The 19,117-nt window shown below is 43.0% G+C and overlaps 1 protein-coding gene across 1 annotated transcript; it reads right to left on the bottom strand.

The window, feature by feature from the left end:
- Window positions 1–1,499: 1,499 nt before the first annotated feature.
- LOC135830653 (protogenin B-like) lies at window positions 1,500–16,418 on the bottom strand. The gene is made up of 7 exons (XM_065342883.1): window positions 16,020–16,418; window positions 15,003–15,278; window positions 12,040–12,354; window positions 4,142–4,209; window positions 3,332–3,470; window positions 2,899–3,027; window positions 1,500–1,618 (listed from the first exon to the last, which is right to left on the bottom strand). Exons 1-7 carry the CDS (start codon window positions 16,390–16,392, stop codon window positions 1,500–1,502), a joined length of 1,419 nt encoding a protein of 472 aa, XP_065198955.1. The 5' UTR covers window positions 16,393–16,418.
- Between the last annotated feature and the right edge of the window lie 2,699 nt (window positions 16,419–19,117).

The following is a 19,117-nucleotide window of genomic DNA, read 5'->3' as shown; positions in this document are numbered from 1 at the left end:
CATAACACCCCAATACATATTTTCAATAATACCCCCTTTTTTTGAGGTAGGGGCACCCCCTGGCACATATTTTTATCCGCAAAAAAACCGGGCCAAAAATAATTTTCATCGCAAAAATGGGGTACTATTAGTACCCCATTTTTCAATAATACCCCATTTTTTGGGACCAGGGCGCCCCCTGGCACAGAACCCGCTCGTCGCTTCCTACTAGCGAGCTGCTGCATTCTCACGCTCCATATCATATTCTATTATTCTAGCTACATGTATAATATAACCGGTTGCTTTAGTGATCCTTACTATGTGACGATGTTCCACTGATAATAGTAACGAGAAAACATTCTGGAAAATTTTCATGAACAAACGGCAAGGAGACAATAATTTGATAACCGCAATCAAAATGATGAGCTGAATCGACATTTGTGTACACTTTATTCATGCAATGTAAAACTGTGGAGACAATGTGCAGTAAAACGTGTCGTGTTTGGTGTGGCCAAGCTTGGCCCGTAATGTTCTAGGTATAATATACTGCTGTTATTTGTTGTCACTTTGTCCTTCCTTCTTTCTCTCTTTTCTTTTTTCATTTTTCAGTTGCAAGTTTATTGTTAGCACACGCATTCGTGATTGCTCTCGCTTTCGTTGTTAATCATCACACTTGTAAATTTCACTGCTGTAGTTCTTAGTGTTATTTCTCTAACTTAGATTTTATATAATATTTCAATTTTGTTTTCAGTGTCCTTTAGTACAAAGACGATTCCTGATGAGTGTTGTACGAAAAATTGTTTGAATCCTTATTTTCTCTACACTATTTCTTCATATTTACATCGTTTCATTGCACATTGTCTCCACAGTTTTACATTCCATGAATAAAGTGTACAGAAATGTCGATTCAGCTTGTCATTTTGATTGCGGTTATGAAATTTTTCATTTCAATAATTTTTTATACAAGGTTATGAATGGACTCGGATGGAGAGCCAAGGAGCGTAACTTGTAGTTTCTTGGTCCTTTTGTCTTTACTATAAACATGGTTGTGAGTGCACAATTAGTTTTATTCATTGTTAATTTACGACTTGTCTCCTCGTCGGTTATTTAACTACATTAGTGCGACAATAATAATAGGGCTTGAAAGTGCTACGTCACAGCATAGCAACAATTTCAGAAATTCAAAAACTGGATCCACTTGGATCCAGTTTCTGTATGGATCTAAGCACATTTCAAGCCGTCTTACTCACAGCAAGGTGATGTCGCCAGTGAAACTGACTGATTTGGCTACTGGGGGCGGGCTTACAACTGGTGGTGAAGTAAAAGTCACTCACCCCTGCATACGACATGAGTGGGCTGCTATGCATCCACATACTGAGGCAATAGCAAAGTCACACCTTAGTGGATCCAAAATAGAAATCTGATGTCAACATACTACTCCCTGGCCGTTTTTGACGTCATCACTTTCGAGCCCTATGGAAATTTGAATATCGATCAACCATACATTGGGGTTTATTGACCTACAGACCATGCTCTTGAAAACAATACTCACCGTAAGTTGTTTCTGGTGCTTGCCATCTTGCCTGCAGTGCAGAGCTTGATATGGGTATGGCTGTCAAATTCCTCACTGGTCCTGGGGCTGCATTGGAGAAAAAGAACAAGGAAAAAATTGAGTGGAATCTCATTCAAGTCTCCAACCAAATCAAAAAATTCCATATTGTCATAAATTTAATCCATCTTCAGACAGAACTGTTTCGTCATTTGTGCATATAAATTTCAAATTGTTCACTTGAACTCAAATCTGTGGATAGCAACTGTTTCGCTCTGTTAGAGCTCCTCAGCACAGCTCATAATTGTTCACTTGTATATTTTCACACTTTTCATGTTCAGCATTACCACACTGCATGCATATTCTAGGATATACTGTGACATTTTCTGACAAATTTTGTGTACATGGTGTTTGTGTGTTCTAGAATATTCATCTGGCTGTCTGGCTGTATTTATGTTTCTTGTTGGCCTCTTCTTGCTTATCAATTTCCCTATGACGCCCAACGGGGTGAATTATTGGCGATCTTTTATTCAAATAACCGACGAGGAGACAACAGTCGTAAAATAGAAATGAAAAATATCAATTGCGCACTCATAACCATGTATAAACAATTAAAATGAAACAATTCCAGAACGTTTTCGTGTGACCATCATCAGTGGAACATCGTCACAATCATAGTAACCAGAAAATGTTGTAGCACTCACACTTTTTAAATAGTACGCACTCACCAGTTTTGTCCACACGCACTCACAGCTGCCACATTCATCTACTGCTACCATTCTCAGATACACTGCAAAGGTTCACACTACACGCGTTATGCATAACCGCTAGCTGTGCTGCATTCTCACGCTTCTTTTCATATTACCCTAGCTATAATACTGGTTGTTTTAGTGATTCTTACTATGTGACGATGTTCCACTGATGATAGTCACACGAAAACGTTCTGGAATTGTTTCATTTTAATTGTTTATACATGGTTATGAGTGCACAATTGATATTTTTCAGATCTTTTATTCGTTAATTTTGTGCAACAAAGAGCCTGTTTGTGAGACGGAGAATAGAAGGGTTCAAAAATTTGTCAATTTTGGATGGAGAGCCAAGGATTAAACTTAAAAGAAAGGAGCAAAATGAAGTAAATGTTATCCGTAGTTTGTGTCCAGCACTAACAGTTATAAGCAAGATCTTGTCAGTATTGTGCTAGCTGTTGCACCTTCTGACGACACAATATCTAGCTTATAACTGTCATTGTTGGACACAAAGTACGGATAACATGCAACATTTTGCTCCTTTCTTCCATATTCATATTTTGTCAATTTTCTTGTCTTTAAAATAGTTGCGCATTATTCCCTTGCTTATTACTGTGTACTTACCTGGCTTCTGAGTTATGAGCCACCTCCTTGCTTTAACACCAAGACCCACTCCATTAATGGCTGCAGCAGTAATCTGATACTGTGTAAAATGTCGCAAGCCAGATAGTGAAATTGAGTTGCTGACCCAACCTTTAGTGGGAGAGATATGGGAAGAAAGACATGATTCAAATGAAGATAGATAAGAAGCAGGAACGAAAGCAAAAAAGAGAATGATCGCAAGAGAAGAAGCCAGATAATAGAATGAACAAAACGAAGAGCTTCAAGAAAGTAAGTGTGTGCTGCTCCCTAAGACGGAGCTGCCGCCTTTCCCGCTCACTTGACCAGACAGTGCGAATCAGTTTCATGCATGGAGGTGCCAAACAAGCGCTGAACAGAACATGGAATATGACTTGCATTTAAGCTGGGTCCAGTCATGTATGCACCATGTACTCACTTTCATGAACTCGAATAGATCCGTGCAGAGAACAGTTGTAGAGTTGACATTGACAATCTTCTACTTTGTTACACCCAACTGCATCGTAACTAATCTCATAGCCAATGAGAGTACCATGGGAAAGAGCAGGTGGCATTGGCTGCAGGTTTTCAGGATACGAGTCACACACAGACATAACTGGCAGTATTATCAACAACTTGAAGCAGTGATAGAGGATTAGCTTTGCTTTATTCATACAGCAAAGAACGAAACCATTTCCTAAAGATATCCACTCTATGCCAATCATACGCTCTTCAAGATAGATATGTTGTGCATCGATTTTCCACTCTCACAAGAGTTATTCAGTCTTCACCGAATGCCTCAGTGCACCATGAACTGCCTAGATCTTGGTTTCAATCTGTTTATTTTAGTAGGGACTTCAGGGATCTAGCCAGGTCTAAATAGTACGGGGTACGGGGGAGGGGGGGGGGGCAGGGAAAACAGTTACCCCGTTACTTATTTTTCCATTTTCAAAATAACTGTCTTGCAATGCGAAATACAAAGTACGGGGCGAACACCTGACTTCACCCCGGACAGATGTAAGAATTAAAGAACCCTATAGTAGTGACTATCGGCTGCATTTTCGCTGAATGGCATGAAAAAAAGGAAACATTGGAAAATGGGTAGGGGGCGACACCTTTCACAGGGGGGTGGGAGGGGGCAAAGAACCCTGCGCTTGGACATGAACAATATTAACACAATGTAAGCATACACCATCCTGAGTGATGCACTAGCTGTGGATGAGGTGTGAGTGCAAGGGGATTTCCTAACCTTAAACCCTATCGTCGCATGACCCGGGGATGTTGAGACAGCAGTGAGGCCTTGGGGTGCCGCAGCCGCTGCAAGTTAGGGATACAAATTCAGGAAACACGGAAACAAAGCAGGTCTCTCTCTCTGACACTGTCTGCTTTTTCCAGTGCATAGTTCTGGCAACAAAGCCAAGACAGTGTGTCAGGTGTGGTGGGTAAGCAGGCATTGGGATGACCACCTTGTGTGGCCAGCACCATTAGAAGCTGTCTCTGCACTCTCCTGCTCCTTTCCCATTCTAATTTATAATGTGGGAACTACAGAGGCAGTGCGCCTTAACCTGAAATAGTGCTCAAATGCCCGGAATGGGCAGAGCGTAGTACGCAAAAGGTAAAAACAGGAAGCGAAATAGGGCTGTTTCGTTGTTACTCATGTTGTCTGATGATTGTTTTTTGCCATAAAACTGTGAGTAACAACGAAACAGCCCTATTTTACTTCCTTTTGCGTAATAAGGGAACTATTGTGTTGAAGGTGGCAGCCCGGTCGTAAAATCCCTGAAAAATCAAATAATTATGTAAATTCATATCGAGTGCTACATCAGTTGAAAGAGCATGAACAGCTGCAAAATCTCTGAAAATTTTGTTTCGATCTGAACAGCCGTTCAAGAGTTATGGCCGAAAATGTGCCCTTGCAAGGAAAGATTTTTTTGTTGCACGCTGTCATTTGTTGGCAGCACTGTATTTGAATGTGAGCAGACCGTGCGCAACTTGTCGTATCATGGAAACACGCGAAAGTGTGCAGAATGTTGCTCCAAGTCCAAAAAATCACGTTAAAACCACGTATTGGGCTGCACGGCGGCGGGCAAAGCCCACCGCCGCGCAGCAGGACTTTTGCCAGCACCCTCGTGACGTTGCAGATATGTGGCTTAATTTTTGTAGTTGACGTTGATTGAGTGACTTTGGCAAGTTTGAGTCGTGTCAAGAAGTCAGGTAGGATTCAGTCCTAGGCAGTAGTGGAACGTGAGTGGTAGTCTTTGCCGATGTTGGGGGGTATCCTGGATTCGGTTTGAAGCGCTGTGGAAATGGCTTGCTGTAGAGGTCCCATCACTGGATGTTGAATCAAAGGTACGACCTCGTAGCACGCCCTGAACCTAAAAATATTCAAAAATTGACTTGGGTCTGTAGGAGTGTGTGAGAGAACGCACACTCCTGCCGTTGTGACAGATTCCAGGGCCACGTTGAAGGGCCCTATCCTACCACCCATGGCTGCTTCTGGACTTTGTTTAGGTTTGGATCTCGCGCACGGATAGAATGGGCAAGAAAATGTGAAAAAATTGTAAATGCATTTTTTTGGCTCCTGGGTGGCTCGCCAACCGTGGCACTATGCCGGAATTTGAGTTTTTCCGGCCTGGGAAGCCTGTCAGTGAGGCGCAAGAACTTTTAAATCATGTCCAAAGGGCCAGCATAGTGGCACGAGTGTGTGGTGAACATTTCACTCAAATCCATTGAGAGATACCAAAGTTACGGTCAATTGAATGCCATATGAAATTTACGACCAGGCTGCTACCTTAACCTGCCTGAACATTCATTACGAAATAGAGGTTGCGACTTCGGCGATGATTTTGTTTCGGAATGCGTTTGCTCCCACACTGGAGCTAGCGCTATTCTGCCGAATAGCGTGAGCTCCAGTGTGGGGGCAAACACATTCCTGAACATTCATTGTCATAATTATGAGCTTCCAGATCCAAAATTATTATGCCATTTTGAATATTCAAAACATTTCAATGAGATCTGGAGAGATGTCTGCGAATATCTCTCTTAAAACAATTTACCATGGAATCATTAAATATTGGGTCACTGTATGCATTTCTTCATCTTTCATCTTTTGCTGTACTGTTTCACCATGCTGTTTGAGTCATGCCCAGCAATTTGGCAATTTGGCAATTTGGTATTGAAAAGTAAAGAAATAGTGAATATTGATGTGCCATGAAGAGAGTTTGAGGATCCTTTCGTGTGGTTGACCTGAAACAAAGGCGTGACATATCCGACCAGCATTTTAAAGTTGGCGGATGTTCATGCATGTCGATGATGATACTGGCAAGATCATTGGATGTACTTCACATCTGAGACTTTCAGCTGCTTCTCTTGGTTGCGCTCACCTTCCCCTCCTTATGTTCTTTCTATAACTTAGAACCTTCCAAGCTCGAAGGCTGTTGGAGTGCGCATCCAAGATGTGCTAGAGCTGTTAGTGTTAGCCAGTTAGTTGTAGAACGTAAGTACCGGCAGTCAGTGTCGCGCAATGTTATCGCATGAGCTGATTGTTTAGTAACTGGTGGTGTTAGTGGACATAATACGGTCACTTGTAGTTCCTTGGTCCTTTTTATTTTCTATAAATTTATCCTTGGCTCTCAATCCGAGTCCATTTTTATTAGTTTCTTTGTCTTTTCCCTTCATCCACTCAAGGTAGCAGAACTACACAACACCATAAATCATACACTTTCTACTTGAGTGTTTTTTTAAATCTTTCCAGTATTATTAAATTAATTTTCCTAAACCATATTCGTAGAAAAGAACAGGACATATGGATACGAGTTAAGAGTAACTCTCCATCACTGTAACTGGATACTATATTCAGTCAGAAAGTGCAATAACTAGGCACAAAACTGACAGAGTACTGAGACATTCGACCCTGATCCGAGTTTCAAATTGCACACCTGATGAGCCGTCACGAACCATACGGCGAAACGTACGTCGTTTGAAACCACTTGTTTTGTAGTCAACTAGTCCATCACAATGTCATGCATGAGGAGTACTGTAGGAGTTTGGCTTTCGGCTTGTACAATTCGTTTTCGCAAAGCTTCCCCCTTCTTTACTTATCTTTGATATTTATGACCCACCCAAGTTGGGTGGTGTGCTGCTTCGTTGCTTTGAATTGTAGTTAGACCGCTTTGTGAAATATCGTACTGGTCTCGTCATCGTCCAGTAACAATGGACATTCTTTGTTCCGTTGGGACTGTAGCTTTTGCTCGTTTTCGTTGCGCTTGCCTTCCCCTCTTTGGTCTTTTCATAACCTTGAACCTTCCAAGTTGGAAAGCTGTCGGTTAGCGCCACGGAGATGTGTTGAAGCTAGGTGTCAGGACGTCGAATGTCTCAGTACTCTGTCAGTTTTGTACCTAGTTATTGCACTTTCTGACTGTATATAGTATCCACATAGCCAGCAATCGCATGTCATCACGTACATTGAAAATCAACATAATTTTGCGAATCAAATCTTTTTTTCAGGATCACTTTTCAACGAGGACGAAGCAAAGTCGGCCGAACGAAGCCTAGAGGAAGAAAATCACCCTCTCCACTTCACCATCACGATACTGACATAGATACGAGATGAAACAACTAAAAAATCCACAAGAAAACTGTACGGCCATCATCGCGCTGACTTTGGTCTGACTTTGGTCTGAGAATTTCTATCATGATCAAAAATGTGCGAGGAGCACTCAAAAATAAGCCACAGACGTACCTTTATCGCTCTCTACTCCTTTTTCAAGGCACAAAAGTCGACTCTCCACTTTCAAACCAGGAGCCAGACATACCAGTGGTCCTTTGCAGCTGCTCCACGAGCGCAGGAAATGGTCACCAAGGGGCGCAGAGCAGCATCCATTCCGGAAAAAGAGCTAAAATACGAGTGAGACTGCATGACTGAGTACATGAGTACATGAATGAGTACATGCAGAAAATAGTCAATTTCAGCGTTTCTGCTCCAAACAGCAACTAGCTTCGACTAGAAACAAAGATTACACCAAAGGATCAAACAACAACCATTTTCTGCAGTTTTTTTGCAGATAGCTTCCTTGTGCTTGGCCCAGCACGCCAAAAATCACACCTCGGAGGAGTACAAAAATTACAACTCTCAGATGTCCTCGATTGCTGGCCATGAGTTACAGTGATGGAGAGTTACTCTTAACTCGTATCCATATGTCCTTTTCTTTTCTACATTTATTTATGGCTCAACATCCGAGTTTTAAACCATATTCATTAAACATAATCGTCTTTGAGCTGCAATTTAAGAAAACTCATTTTGAATCCAGAATTTGAGTCGCGATCAGCAAAAACAGACATATGGTGGTACCTAACATATGTAAGACCAGTAATGTTATCGAACATTTAATTCTAACGGTTAAACGAAATTAAACAATTCGTTAACATTTGAGATCGTTATACACAAAACTATAATGGACCTGTATAGTCATTTGCCGGTTTTGAAGCGGAATTCGTTAGAATTTCACCTCAATAACCCACAAAAACCCGAAGATTGTTAACTAGAGTCGGCGTGGAGAAAGCAATTTTATTAGTGCAATTAGGAGTATAGGCACAGCAGAAGACATAGCAGCTAGAGTGTCTGCTGCAAATCGGGCATTTGCAGGCATTCCATGGAAACGCCACAACCTGAATTCCAGGCTGTGTATGTTTTCCTGCCTGATATTGCCTGTCTTGCTGTATAATTGTGCGCTTTGGACCTTATCGCAAACATTAACCGACGTCGTCAATGTATGGCACCGGAAGAAACTACGTACCATCATTGGTATCACGTACCCACAACGAATCTCGAACACAGCGCTGTATGCCAGAACCGAGCAGACCCCACTATCCCAAGTCTGCAGGCAACGGAGACTGCTGTGGTTCGGCCATGTAGTGAGGGAAGGCGAAGAATCGTCCTCTTTCCAAGCCCTCCTAATGTCGATCAACACAACAGACATACGACGACCCCGAGGACGGCCACGTCTGAGATGGATCGACGTTGTCAAGAAAGACTTACAATGCATTAATCTGTCGCTTCTGGATGCTGTGCAATCTGCTTCTGATAGAGCTGCTTGGCTCGAAATTGTTAACAGATGCGTTGACCTCATGCAATGAGTGAAATGCGAACTGTCATTATTATTATTATTAGGAGTATAATAGATGCAGACATGGCCAGACAACAACGAGTTCATGGAATTTTTAAGGATTCTGTTCTTTGTAAACAAAAGAAGCATGTAGTCGCGCTTAAGTTGTTCTCGTAGCTGGTTATCAGATGTAAATGTTGTGTCATGTTGCACTGTATCACCTCATGCTTTGTGCCGGCACTCAGTTATAGTATGTTAGCACTATGTTTGACACCTATTATGTAATGCTGTAGCACTTCCTTTTTTGTTCACACTTTTAATTATGCTGTTATAAAATGTTCTATTTTTGTACACAGTACCCTCAGTTCCGATACTATTCACTGATGAGCGGAACACGAAAATCGATTTTGAATAACATAAAAATCCTTAAAAATTCCATGAACTCGTTGTTGTCTGGCCATGTCTGCATCTATTATACTCCTAATTGCACTAATAAAATTGTTAACTTTAATTGAATTAAAATGTCTGGTCTTACAATATACCGTATTCCTGTGCATAAAAGGGCATCCATTTATATTTGAATACAAGGGCACCTCCACATATAAAGGCATGAAAAAACTCAACAAGCCAAGAGCGTGTTTGGAAAACTGGAGTAGTCGTACTGAAAGATATACCCTTGTATCCGGAACATTTCTTTCCTGATGAAAATTGGAAGAAACGCATTTTTCGCATAGAAGGGCATGCACTTTTATGTGGTTGAGTGCGATATATCAAATTCTTCAAAATTGTTTTTTAACTGGAATTAAAAAAAAGGGGACCAAAAGTTTACAAGTTATTCGTTTTGTCCAACACTAACGGTTATAAGCAGAGTACTGTCGAGTCCAAAATGTGCAACAATTAGCAATTAGCAATTAGCATAAAACTGACTGATGAGGTTTTTTCATGACATTCAAGGACCTGATGCTTAGCTGCATCACGTCTAGAATGCGCAAACCAGCAGCCTTCCAACTTGTCGGCGTCGGCGGTCGGTGTCGGCGGAATATGGCACGTCGTTTGGGGCATTTGTCTTCCCGAGGTGTCTCTAGCTGGCTCGACACACTGCCTATCAGAGAACACGTATATCATCTGTAGAAGGGAGATTTCAGGGATGCGGTGACGTTGCGGTATGACTGGGCATTGGTTGATGTGCCTTTTACCTGCTCTTGTGGCCAACCGTTTAGTGCGGCCCATGCCATGTGTTGCCCTATTGGTGGTTTCCCCACCATTCGGCACAATGAAGTCCGCGATATTCTTGCCGACTTACTTACTGAGGTTTGCTCGGATGTCGCTGTCGAGCCTCAGCTTGCTCCGGTTTCGGGAGAGGTGTTTCTGGCAGCCTCAACTAACACCGCCAACGATGCTCGCACTGATATTCGGGCTCGAGGGCTGTGGACCAGGGCACAGAATGCTTTCCTGAATGTCCGGGTTTTTCATCCCGATGCTCCGTCCTATGCCACCAAACCTCTCGACAAACTGTTGGCGGAGCATGAGAGGAAGAAGAAGCTGGAGTATGCTGAGCGAATCATCAATGTGGACCGTGGGACATTCACTCCACTAGTTTTCACCACGGCCGGTTGTTGTGCGCCAGAGTGCTCCAGATTTGTCAAGCGCCTGTGTGGCCTCATTTCAAATGGGGACACGAAGTTGTATGCCGAGACAATGACATATGTCCGGTGTCGACTTGCTTTTGCATTTGTTGCGGTCGGCAATCATATGCATCCGCGGTGCCCGATCATCATATCACCGTCCTGTAAATGCATTGCGAGAGTTGGCAATCTCGGAGGGCCGGCCATGAGGTTTTGGAGATGATGGTGGGCAGGACAGTGCCCTTGTATTTTCCTGGGTTTTTTCTTTAATTTTTTTCTTTCTTTCCCCTACCAAATAGTACCGGTTACACATACAATTGTTTTCGTTCTTTTGGTGTTGTGTTCTTATCATTCGCCATGCCACTGTCAATTGTATTCTGTTTGCCTGCCACCATGCTGGCCCTCTGGACATGATTTAAAAGGTCGTTGAATGTCATGATCTCATCAGTCAGTTTTGTGCTAATTGTTGCACATTTTTGACTCATCAGTATTCTGCTTATAACCGTTAGTGTTGGACAAAATGGATAACTTGTAAACTTTTTGTCCTCTTTTTGAATTTTAATCCTTGGCTCTCCATCCGAGTTTAAACTGGAATTTTGTTGTTTGCATCTGACAGTCACGTACACAGAGTTTGAAGCGGATTGAACAAGGGTATAAAGTGAGCAAAAATTGATCTAAAGAATACACACTCCAGGTGAAATAATGTGAATTCTGACTCAGGTAGGCCTTCATGTCTTGTTCTAGTTTTGCAGCCTGCTGAGTTCCACACACCTAATGATCAGTTGACTTCATTCCATTGACCATCAAGCACATGATAACATAAGCACCTAGTTTAGTTTGGAGTACCCTCAATACAACATAATTTTTGGCCACTTCAACTCGTTACTAGATGATTGAAAATGGCCATCACGGCTGTTCCAGAGATCCAAAAGATCGTACATATCTATGGATACACAGTCAGAATATGCTACATCTTATTGCTTTTTTAGGTGTGTTTTCACGTTGGTCCTGCTTGGACAGAATTGTCTTAAACTGAAGGTTTGGCACTCCAGGGACTTGGGTCAAGGTTCGTTATAACGAATTTTATGTATTAACGAATTATATAGTAAACAGACCAGGAAACAGTTGTATAGACCAGGTTTCACGAGGGGATTTCAGAATTCAGAACACTGTTTATCTCATTTCCGTTAGTCACGAGATTCCATTGATAAACGTGAAAACTTTCTGGAACTAAACCTCTGCAGCTTTGTTGTTTGACATGAGCACCAGTTTAATTTTGCTCTTAGCGATTTCAGAATTCGATAATTATACTACCGGAACTTATGTACTAACCGGACTCGTTACAACGAGGGAGGACCTGTAATCATGATTAAATTTTAATACTGAATGTACATTAAAAAATTGCGGGAGGAGCTTACATGATTCGGGAGTCTCCAGTCTTAGGCTGGGACTTGGACCACTTGGACCAGCAGCATTTTCTGCATGATACCAGCAGGTGTACTTGGTGGCTGGTTGAAGTCCAATAATTGTGACAGTATTGAGTGGAACACTTTGAACAGTGTCCTTCACATAAGATCTGTACTCTTCATCTGGTTTACAAATGACTTTATAACTTGTGACAATTAGATTTCCTTTGAATGATGGTGATTGAAGATTGAGAGTGACCGAAGTTGCGCTTAGGGTATCCTGGACAATGAGTGCGGGTCTAGGGGCAACAAGAAACCTGGGAATATCTGACAATGAAAGAAATAATCAAGAAGAGTGTTTCATTGTTAGAAGAGCGTTCAATGCCAATATAATGCAGAGCATGTGATTTTGGAGTGACGAGCTTTTCATAGTTACGGGCAGTGCGGGTACTGCCCGGTCCCGGATAAACGAGGTATGAGTGCGCTAACACTTACTTTTGTTCACTTCAAGCTATAGTGTTGAGCTGATAAATACAACAATCAATGTCTATCCCTCGATAACTTTAACAAGCTCATTAATTATCAAATTCTGCACCATTTTGGTCTCAAAGGCACCAAAACAGAGTTCTCAAAAATATCCGTAGCATGCTGAAAAGAAAAGATATTTGTCTCTAAAGGAGGTGTGCTTCAACACCGTACATGAAACAAATGTCCACATCGTGTAGCTTTGGCAATTTAAGAGAGCATGTCGGAGAAAACCAGAACAATTGTCCAAGCGATCTCTCTGATTTCGCTCAAAATTTGCAGGTAGGTTTCCTTTGGAGTGTAGATCGACTATGCAGAGCCCTTGAAAAATTGCTGAAGGGAACCTTGAAATTGGCATACCCCTCGAAATTGTCAAACATTCATATGATTAAGGGTCTACAAACGAGCCACACCACAGCGTACATGAACAAGCTACGAACAAAACTCCATTAAGCCAGGGGCAGCACCGCTTAGCCACGCCAGCATCCTAGAAGATGAGGGTCATCATCCCTCGATGGCATAAAATGATCAACTTGAAAAGAGCCAAATTACAAGGCTTGAAGCGCTGATAAAACAGCGAGCTACAATCTCAAAATTTACCCAGCAGATAGTGGAACACCTCTTCAAGCACTGAGGACATGTCCCCCCATCATCCTTTCGGGGTTCTCTTGATATGAACAATTTTTAATTTGTCCACGCCACCATACTGAAATACGTCCAAACTCATACCTGCACAGGAAAGCTCGCCCTCCATGACGTCTAGTCAGCAACTTCTACTCCAACACTACTCCAAACGCTGCAGAACAAAGTGTTTTGGTGACACTAGAGAGCTCCTCATGGCTCATGTTTTTCAGAAAGCCCAAAATTGCCAATTTCACGCAAGGGTGCGTTCACATACACACACACACACTCACGGGAAGGGCTGCCGGAACGGGATGGTTGTCATGATAGCAGGGTCACTTGAACCCGAAACTAGGTGTATGATTCATCCGCCAGCTTCCCGCGAACGCGATGGCGTGAGGATCTTCCCAGCTCAAATTTGGGGCTGGGAAGCTTCACGCCAGAGTGGTACTGCATAGTCGACTACAATTGTAGTCGTAGTGTAGAACTATGGTGGCGTGAGTAGGTAGTGGGTCGATTGTAGATTTTTGGAAGCAACGGCAGTGAACTACAGTACTTTCCTTTTGTTTGTCAGTTGCGTGTGGGGAGTTTTTGTTTTCTCAGCAATGGTGAGAATATGTCTCAGCGCTTGCCTCAGCGCTTCATTCTCGATACGGAAAACGTGCCATAGAGTCCTATCATCACACGGCTTTTTTCTGTACATGTGAGGATTGTGAACATGCGGAAGATATCCTCGGCGCTCCAGCACAATAGTCCAGCAACGCGAAGCTCCAGCAAATGCTCATTCACGTCGAGCAGTGCCAGACTGTCCTGAACTTCATGCCTCCTTCATGTCCACTTGACCTGCTCAGGAGCAAAAGCTGCTATCGCACAATGTAACATGTCCACCAGGAAGTGAACGTAGGAACATTCGGAGCAAGCACATTTCCAGAACTCTTCTTTCTCACAAGTGCTAATGACACAATTTATTTGAGCCGGGGAATAGCTAGCTAGCACTTGTAGATCTACTAGATGTATATTTTGTTTATGTACAGGTTCGAGTTGTACAGTGGTCCCTCTATAATCCGGCACCATTTGTGCCACGAAAATCTGCTGGATTAGGGAGGGTGCTGGATTAACAAATCTGATTTACTGCTGCAATGTGCATGAAGAGGACATTTTGGCTACAGAAAATTGTGCTGGTTTATCGAGGGTGCTGGATTATAAAGTGCCGGATTAGAGAGGGACGACTGTACAATCATGTAACAGTATTTTCATACTACTTCCCTGCACGAGTGCTGACTTCACTGACTTCAGACTAGTTCAGTGCTCCAAACGATTTCATGCCCGACTTCCCTTGCTGGCGAACACGGCAGATGTGAACGCGAGTTTCATTTTCCCGAGGCTGGCGTGTTCCTGTCCTGCCAACTGGGCCTTCCCGTAAGTGTGAACGCACCCCAAGGGAAACTATACAGTTAAAAAAAGTAAATTATCGTATCCGTTCCCGAAGGGAACTCACGACGGCCGCTAACACCCGATAAACCATATACCCTATACCCTATACTATACAGTAAAACCTGGTTTAAGCGACCACCCCAGGGTGCAAGCAAAAGCGGTCGTTAAAGCCAGGTGGTCTTTTAAACCAGGTCCCAAAGTGTCTGTGTAAGAACTGTCAGTGCATGGAAAAACGGCGGTTAAGAGCAGGTGGTCACTAAACACAGAGATCGCTTACACCAGGTTTTACTGTAGTTAACATCTAAATTGGTCACAAGGTGTCACTGGGTCACAGGGTTCACACCTTACTTCCTCCCATACAATAATAAAAATAACATCTTATTCTCAAACTGTACCTTGTACTAGGATGGTCAGTTGTTTTGAAGCAGTTCCAAAGGGTGTAGATACTGTACAAGTATATATCCCTGAGTCGTCCACACTTAGGTAATCACCTAGCTTACGTGTCCAACCATTTGCACCATTATATGCTGGTAGTATTCTTCCATTCTTAGTCCACGTCATATTCAATGGTCCCGTGCCGTTTGCTCTGCACACCAAGGCAATTGATCCCACCTGCCATGATGTGGACACGATAGTCATGGATCCACTGATGAATGTAATGTATGGAACAACTATAACAAAGGGAAGCAGGCAAGAAGCAAGGAACCGTCTCCACTTACTACAGACTCTCGTTGGATGAGAAGATTAGTGAGGGCGGGTAGGAGGGGGCACGACACATCTGCAATAGCTAACGTTTTGGCATATCAAAGGTGTGCTCAAAGGACAAGAAGAATTGTTATGAGCTGTGAAACTAAAGTACCAAACCATAGGAGTGTTCTAATCCAAGACAATGCCTTTAAATTTCACCACCAAGACTCAAACCAAGGACCTTTGCAAGTCTAGTGCATTTTACCCATGTTTCCCTGAAGCAGTAATAAAACAGAAATATTACCAATCTCACATACAGATACAAAGTGCCATCAGTATGTGTGGCACGCATCATGAACTGCCTTTGGAGTTAAAAACTTGTTAGCGCTTTCTCGTTTCAATCTGGTCCCCTAGCTCAGTTGTTCAGAGCATTTATCATGACAAGCAAAGTCCCGGGTTCGAGTCCTGTTGGGTTTGGCATTATTCTATTTCTAGGCGGTTCACTTCCCTGACTGACTGAATTTGAAGTTCTCCCAATCCTTTCAAAAAACTATCATTTTCGCATTGACATCACCTTTTTGCATTGACATCACCAAGCAAGCTTGGCTAGTCTTTGCATAGGCTAGATGGAATGAAGAATGAGGAACGAGCGGGAACAATGAGGCGCTAAAATGAAACTCGTGGTCCTATACTTAACACTAGAAACATAATGATACAGTACTCACTGGGAACATGTAAAGTTGCAGTGGTCCTCGAAGAAAGTACTCCTTGCCGTCGAAAGCCGCATTCATACGTGCCGACCATAGATTGAGTGATAGTTGCTGGCCAGTGCATCTGTCTGGTGTATACTATAGCATTGGGACTTCCAGCGCGAAGGTCTCTGTCATACTGTTCAATCCTGAACAATGCATTGTCTTGAACAGGTGCGTTGTTGAAGTACCAGAACGCTGTCGACAGAGGTGGGTCAAGAGGCCCCATTGACCGAATGGTGAAACATACGATTTTACATGTCAAAGTGGGAAGACGTGCTGATGATGTGCCTGGAAAAATGTAAAAATCTGTGGGTCCGTCGTAGCTTGATCTACCACGCAGGTCCATTGCAAACTGAACCCAGCCACCTCTACAATCTTGAACAACAAAAGCGCACAATGTCAAAAGAAAAGCCGATGATGACTGCCATAGAAGCAATAATATTATGCAAGCACTAACTGTTACACGTAGTGGTGATATGATACCCTACGCTAACGTACACACCGTTTTGCAGGTATAGTGTGACACTCGGCAAGCACTATCGCCGTTGCTAAGGCATATTGCCGTTGCCAAGGAATGTTGCCATTGCCAAGCAATATTTTAGTTGCCCAGCAGCGAGTATCAAGCTTTCCTAGATGCCCTAAAGAAAATGCCCTGACTTGCACGAGTGGCCCTTTTCACCAACCCAGAGAAAGGGATTGGCCTATTATAACGCATGCACGAAGTCACCAGATTACACCCGCACCAGAGATGAAGGCGAGAGCTGTGGCCGAAGAACGGCAAATGGAACCGTACCGGACCATCAAAGACAGCTGACCACAATATTCAAATAGGGCTTTCAAATGCAAGATCATAACGTGAAGCAACTTGGAAGAATGAGTATGTAAGCGAAGTGTATCGGGAGAATGCATGCAGGGCGATAGTGTGGGTTCGAATCCCAGGATATGTCTTTGAAAAAAATAGGAGAAATGAAAAATTTATAACATCCCTATGCTTTTTTTGCCTAGGTCATCAAGGTGGTAGACGGTGTCATATTACCCTCGAGTGCAAAAGAGAAAGTTTGATGTAGGAAATCAAAAAATATTTCCATCAGTTCTGATAACATGCATGAGCTAGGCAAAAAAGCATAGCGTAGGGCCCTGAGCTTCCAAGCTCTCTCGTTTTATAGCCGAGGCAAGCCAGGAAGTTGGCGTACCTCCTTGGTGCTGTGTATCCTCACCACATATAAAATGCCACGGTGTACTCCTCGACGTGATCATATCCAGTCACAGGACTATCTGCCACAGATGTCGACTGCTCTGGCTGGGCCATGTTGTTATTGAAGGACTTAACTCAGGGCCTTACCAAGCACTGGAGCTAGATGACAATTCACACCCGGAACGTTAAAAGTGCCCACATGGCCGACCGAATCTCGATGCTTGCGGAAAAGCCCTGCGCTTGCATAGCTATTCTTTACTGCTATACGTTCTAACATTATTGAGATTCCTTTTGTTGGCTCTTCTGCCTGGATTTCATTGACAGATGCGTTATGCCCGTGGATCCTTCCATTAGTGACATGCGAACTATTATTATTTTCATTAGGCCATCATTTTTTATATCTATGTTTCGCGTCAGTTCAACTTCCAGAATCATATGCGAGAGGTGGAAAAAAATATAAAGTTGCAAAATAATAAAAAAGGCTCATCAGAGGTGTATGCACTGTACATAGCACAATAGCTCGTGCATGGTGTACATTCGAAAGAAAAATCGTGCATCGAAGCACAACATCTGGGTTATCAGCATGAGTAAAATATTCACTTTGGACAGAGGAGGCAACCGTTGGTGCCTATGCTTCGCTGGAATATTGTACTCAGACTTCAGCAGCGGTGCAAAGAGCTCCGGAACGACGCATCCTCTCAGCTTAGGCGATCAATGCGGTCTGGTGTAAGCTCATAGAATATTGCTCCCAGATGCCGAACAAACGATTTACCAACGCTGGCCTAGGCTAGAGGCCATTTCTGAATCCCAGCTTCGCCGTATGCAACCTGTCCACACTGATGACTCGCACTATCGTACACTCACTGTGCATGTTTTATTTTTTATTTTTTTCCGAAAAAAATCAAAACGTATGCGTGCGGACGACGCGAAACATAGCTATAAAAAATGATGGCCTTATTGGAGGCAAAACATTGCTAGTCACTTGTTATGCTAACCTACTCGGAGGTTTTATTGTAGTTTGCTGGACGGTTGGAGCACAACTATCACATGTACAGATATCTACCGTCTATTTCTGACTCAGCAAACATCAAAAAGTATCAACTTCTGGGATCTCCCCTGAGCAGATATTTTCTGACCTTATAAAACATGTTTTTTGTCTAATGATTGGCTTAATCGCCACGAAACTTCAGAGGAACAACAATCTTTACCCTTGTTCCACTGCGAACTTGTGTTATTTAGCTTCACCCTGGCGATATCGAGCAGTTCTGGAAGTGGCTCAGTGGGAACTGAGCTTTCAAAACACGTGCACCATATATTCTGCAGCATAGGCCTCACTTTAAAAAACAATAATTCAACAAACAAGAATCGGTGTTATTTATGCTACGATGGTCAAATTGACAGTGATACATAGGCTAGATGTCTGGATTTCGGGACAAAACATTTGGTTGCGGCTTATGCTCCAGTGGCGGCTACATTTGTATACTCTGTAAAACACGGTGCAGTACTGTAGGGTGCTGAAGAACGACCAGGCTAGAATTTTACTAAGCACAGCACACACCAATGTATACAGCGTGACTCAATTGTGCATAGACTGTAATACATGATACTTCCTCCGCGTCATTAAAATTGTCGCTTCGCACATCGCAATGTTTGTGACTTGGCTCGTCTTAGTCAGTCTGTCGGAGTCGCTGTTTTCTGTGTTCGAACATTGGTGCCATCCTTCCTGCGTAATGTCTACTTGTTGCTGAAGCCGTGGTGGTCTCGGACTTTGTCGAAGCTCTCTTCCGCACCAAGCAAATTCATCGCGTTCCGCACTTTTCCGCCCCAGAGCGAATATCGTTCTTCTGGAGTTCGAGTTTGTGCCGTCCCACCTCGT

The sequence above is a fragment of the Sycon ciliatum genome, unplaced genomic scaffold, assembly GCF_964019385.1.
Source record: "Sycon ciliatum unplaced genomic scaffold, ocSycCili1.1 SCAFFOLD_1231, whole genome shotgun sequence".
Classification (NCBI taxonomy): Eukaryota; Metazoa; Porifera; class Calcarea; order Leucosolenida; family Sycettidae; genus Sycon; species Sycon ciliatum.
Note: the sequence above shows the minus strand (reverse complement) of the source record. Positions and strands in the feature narration are given on the sequence as shown.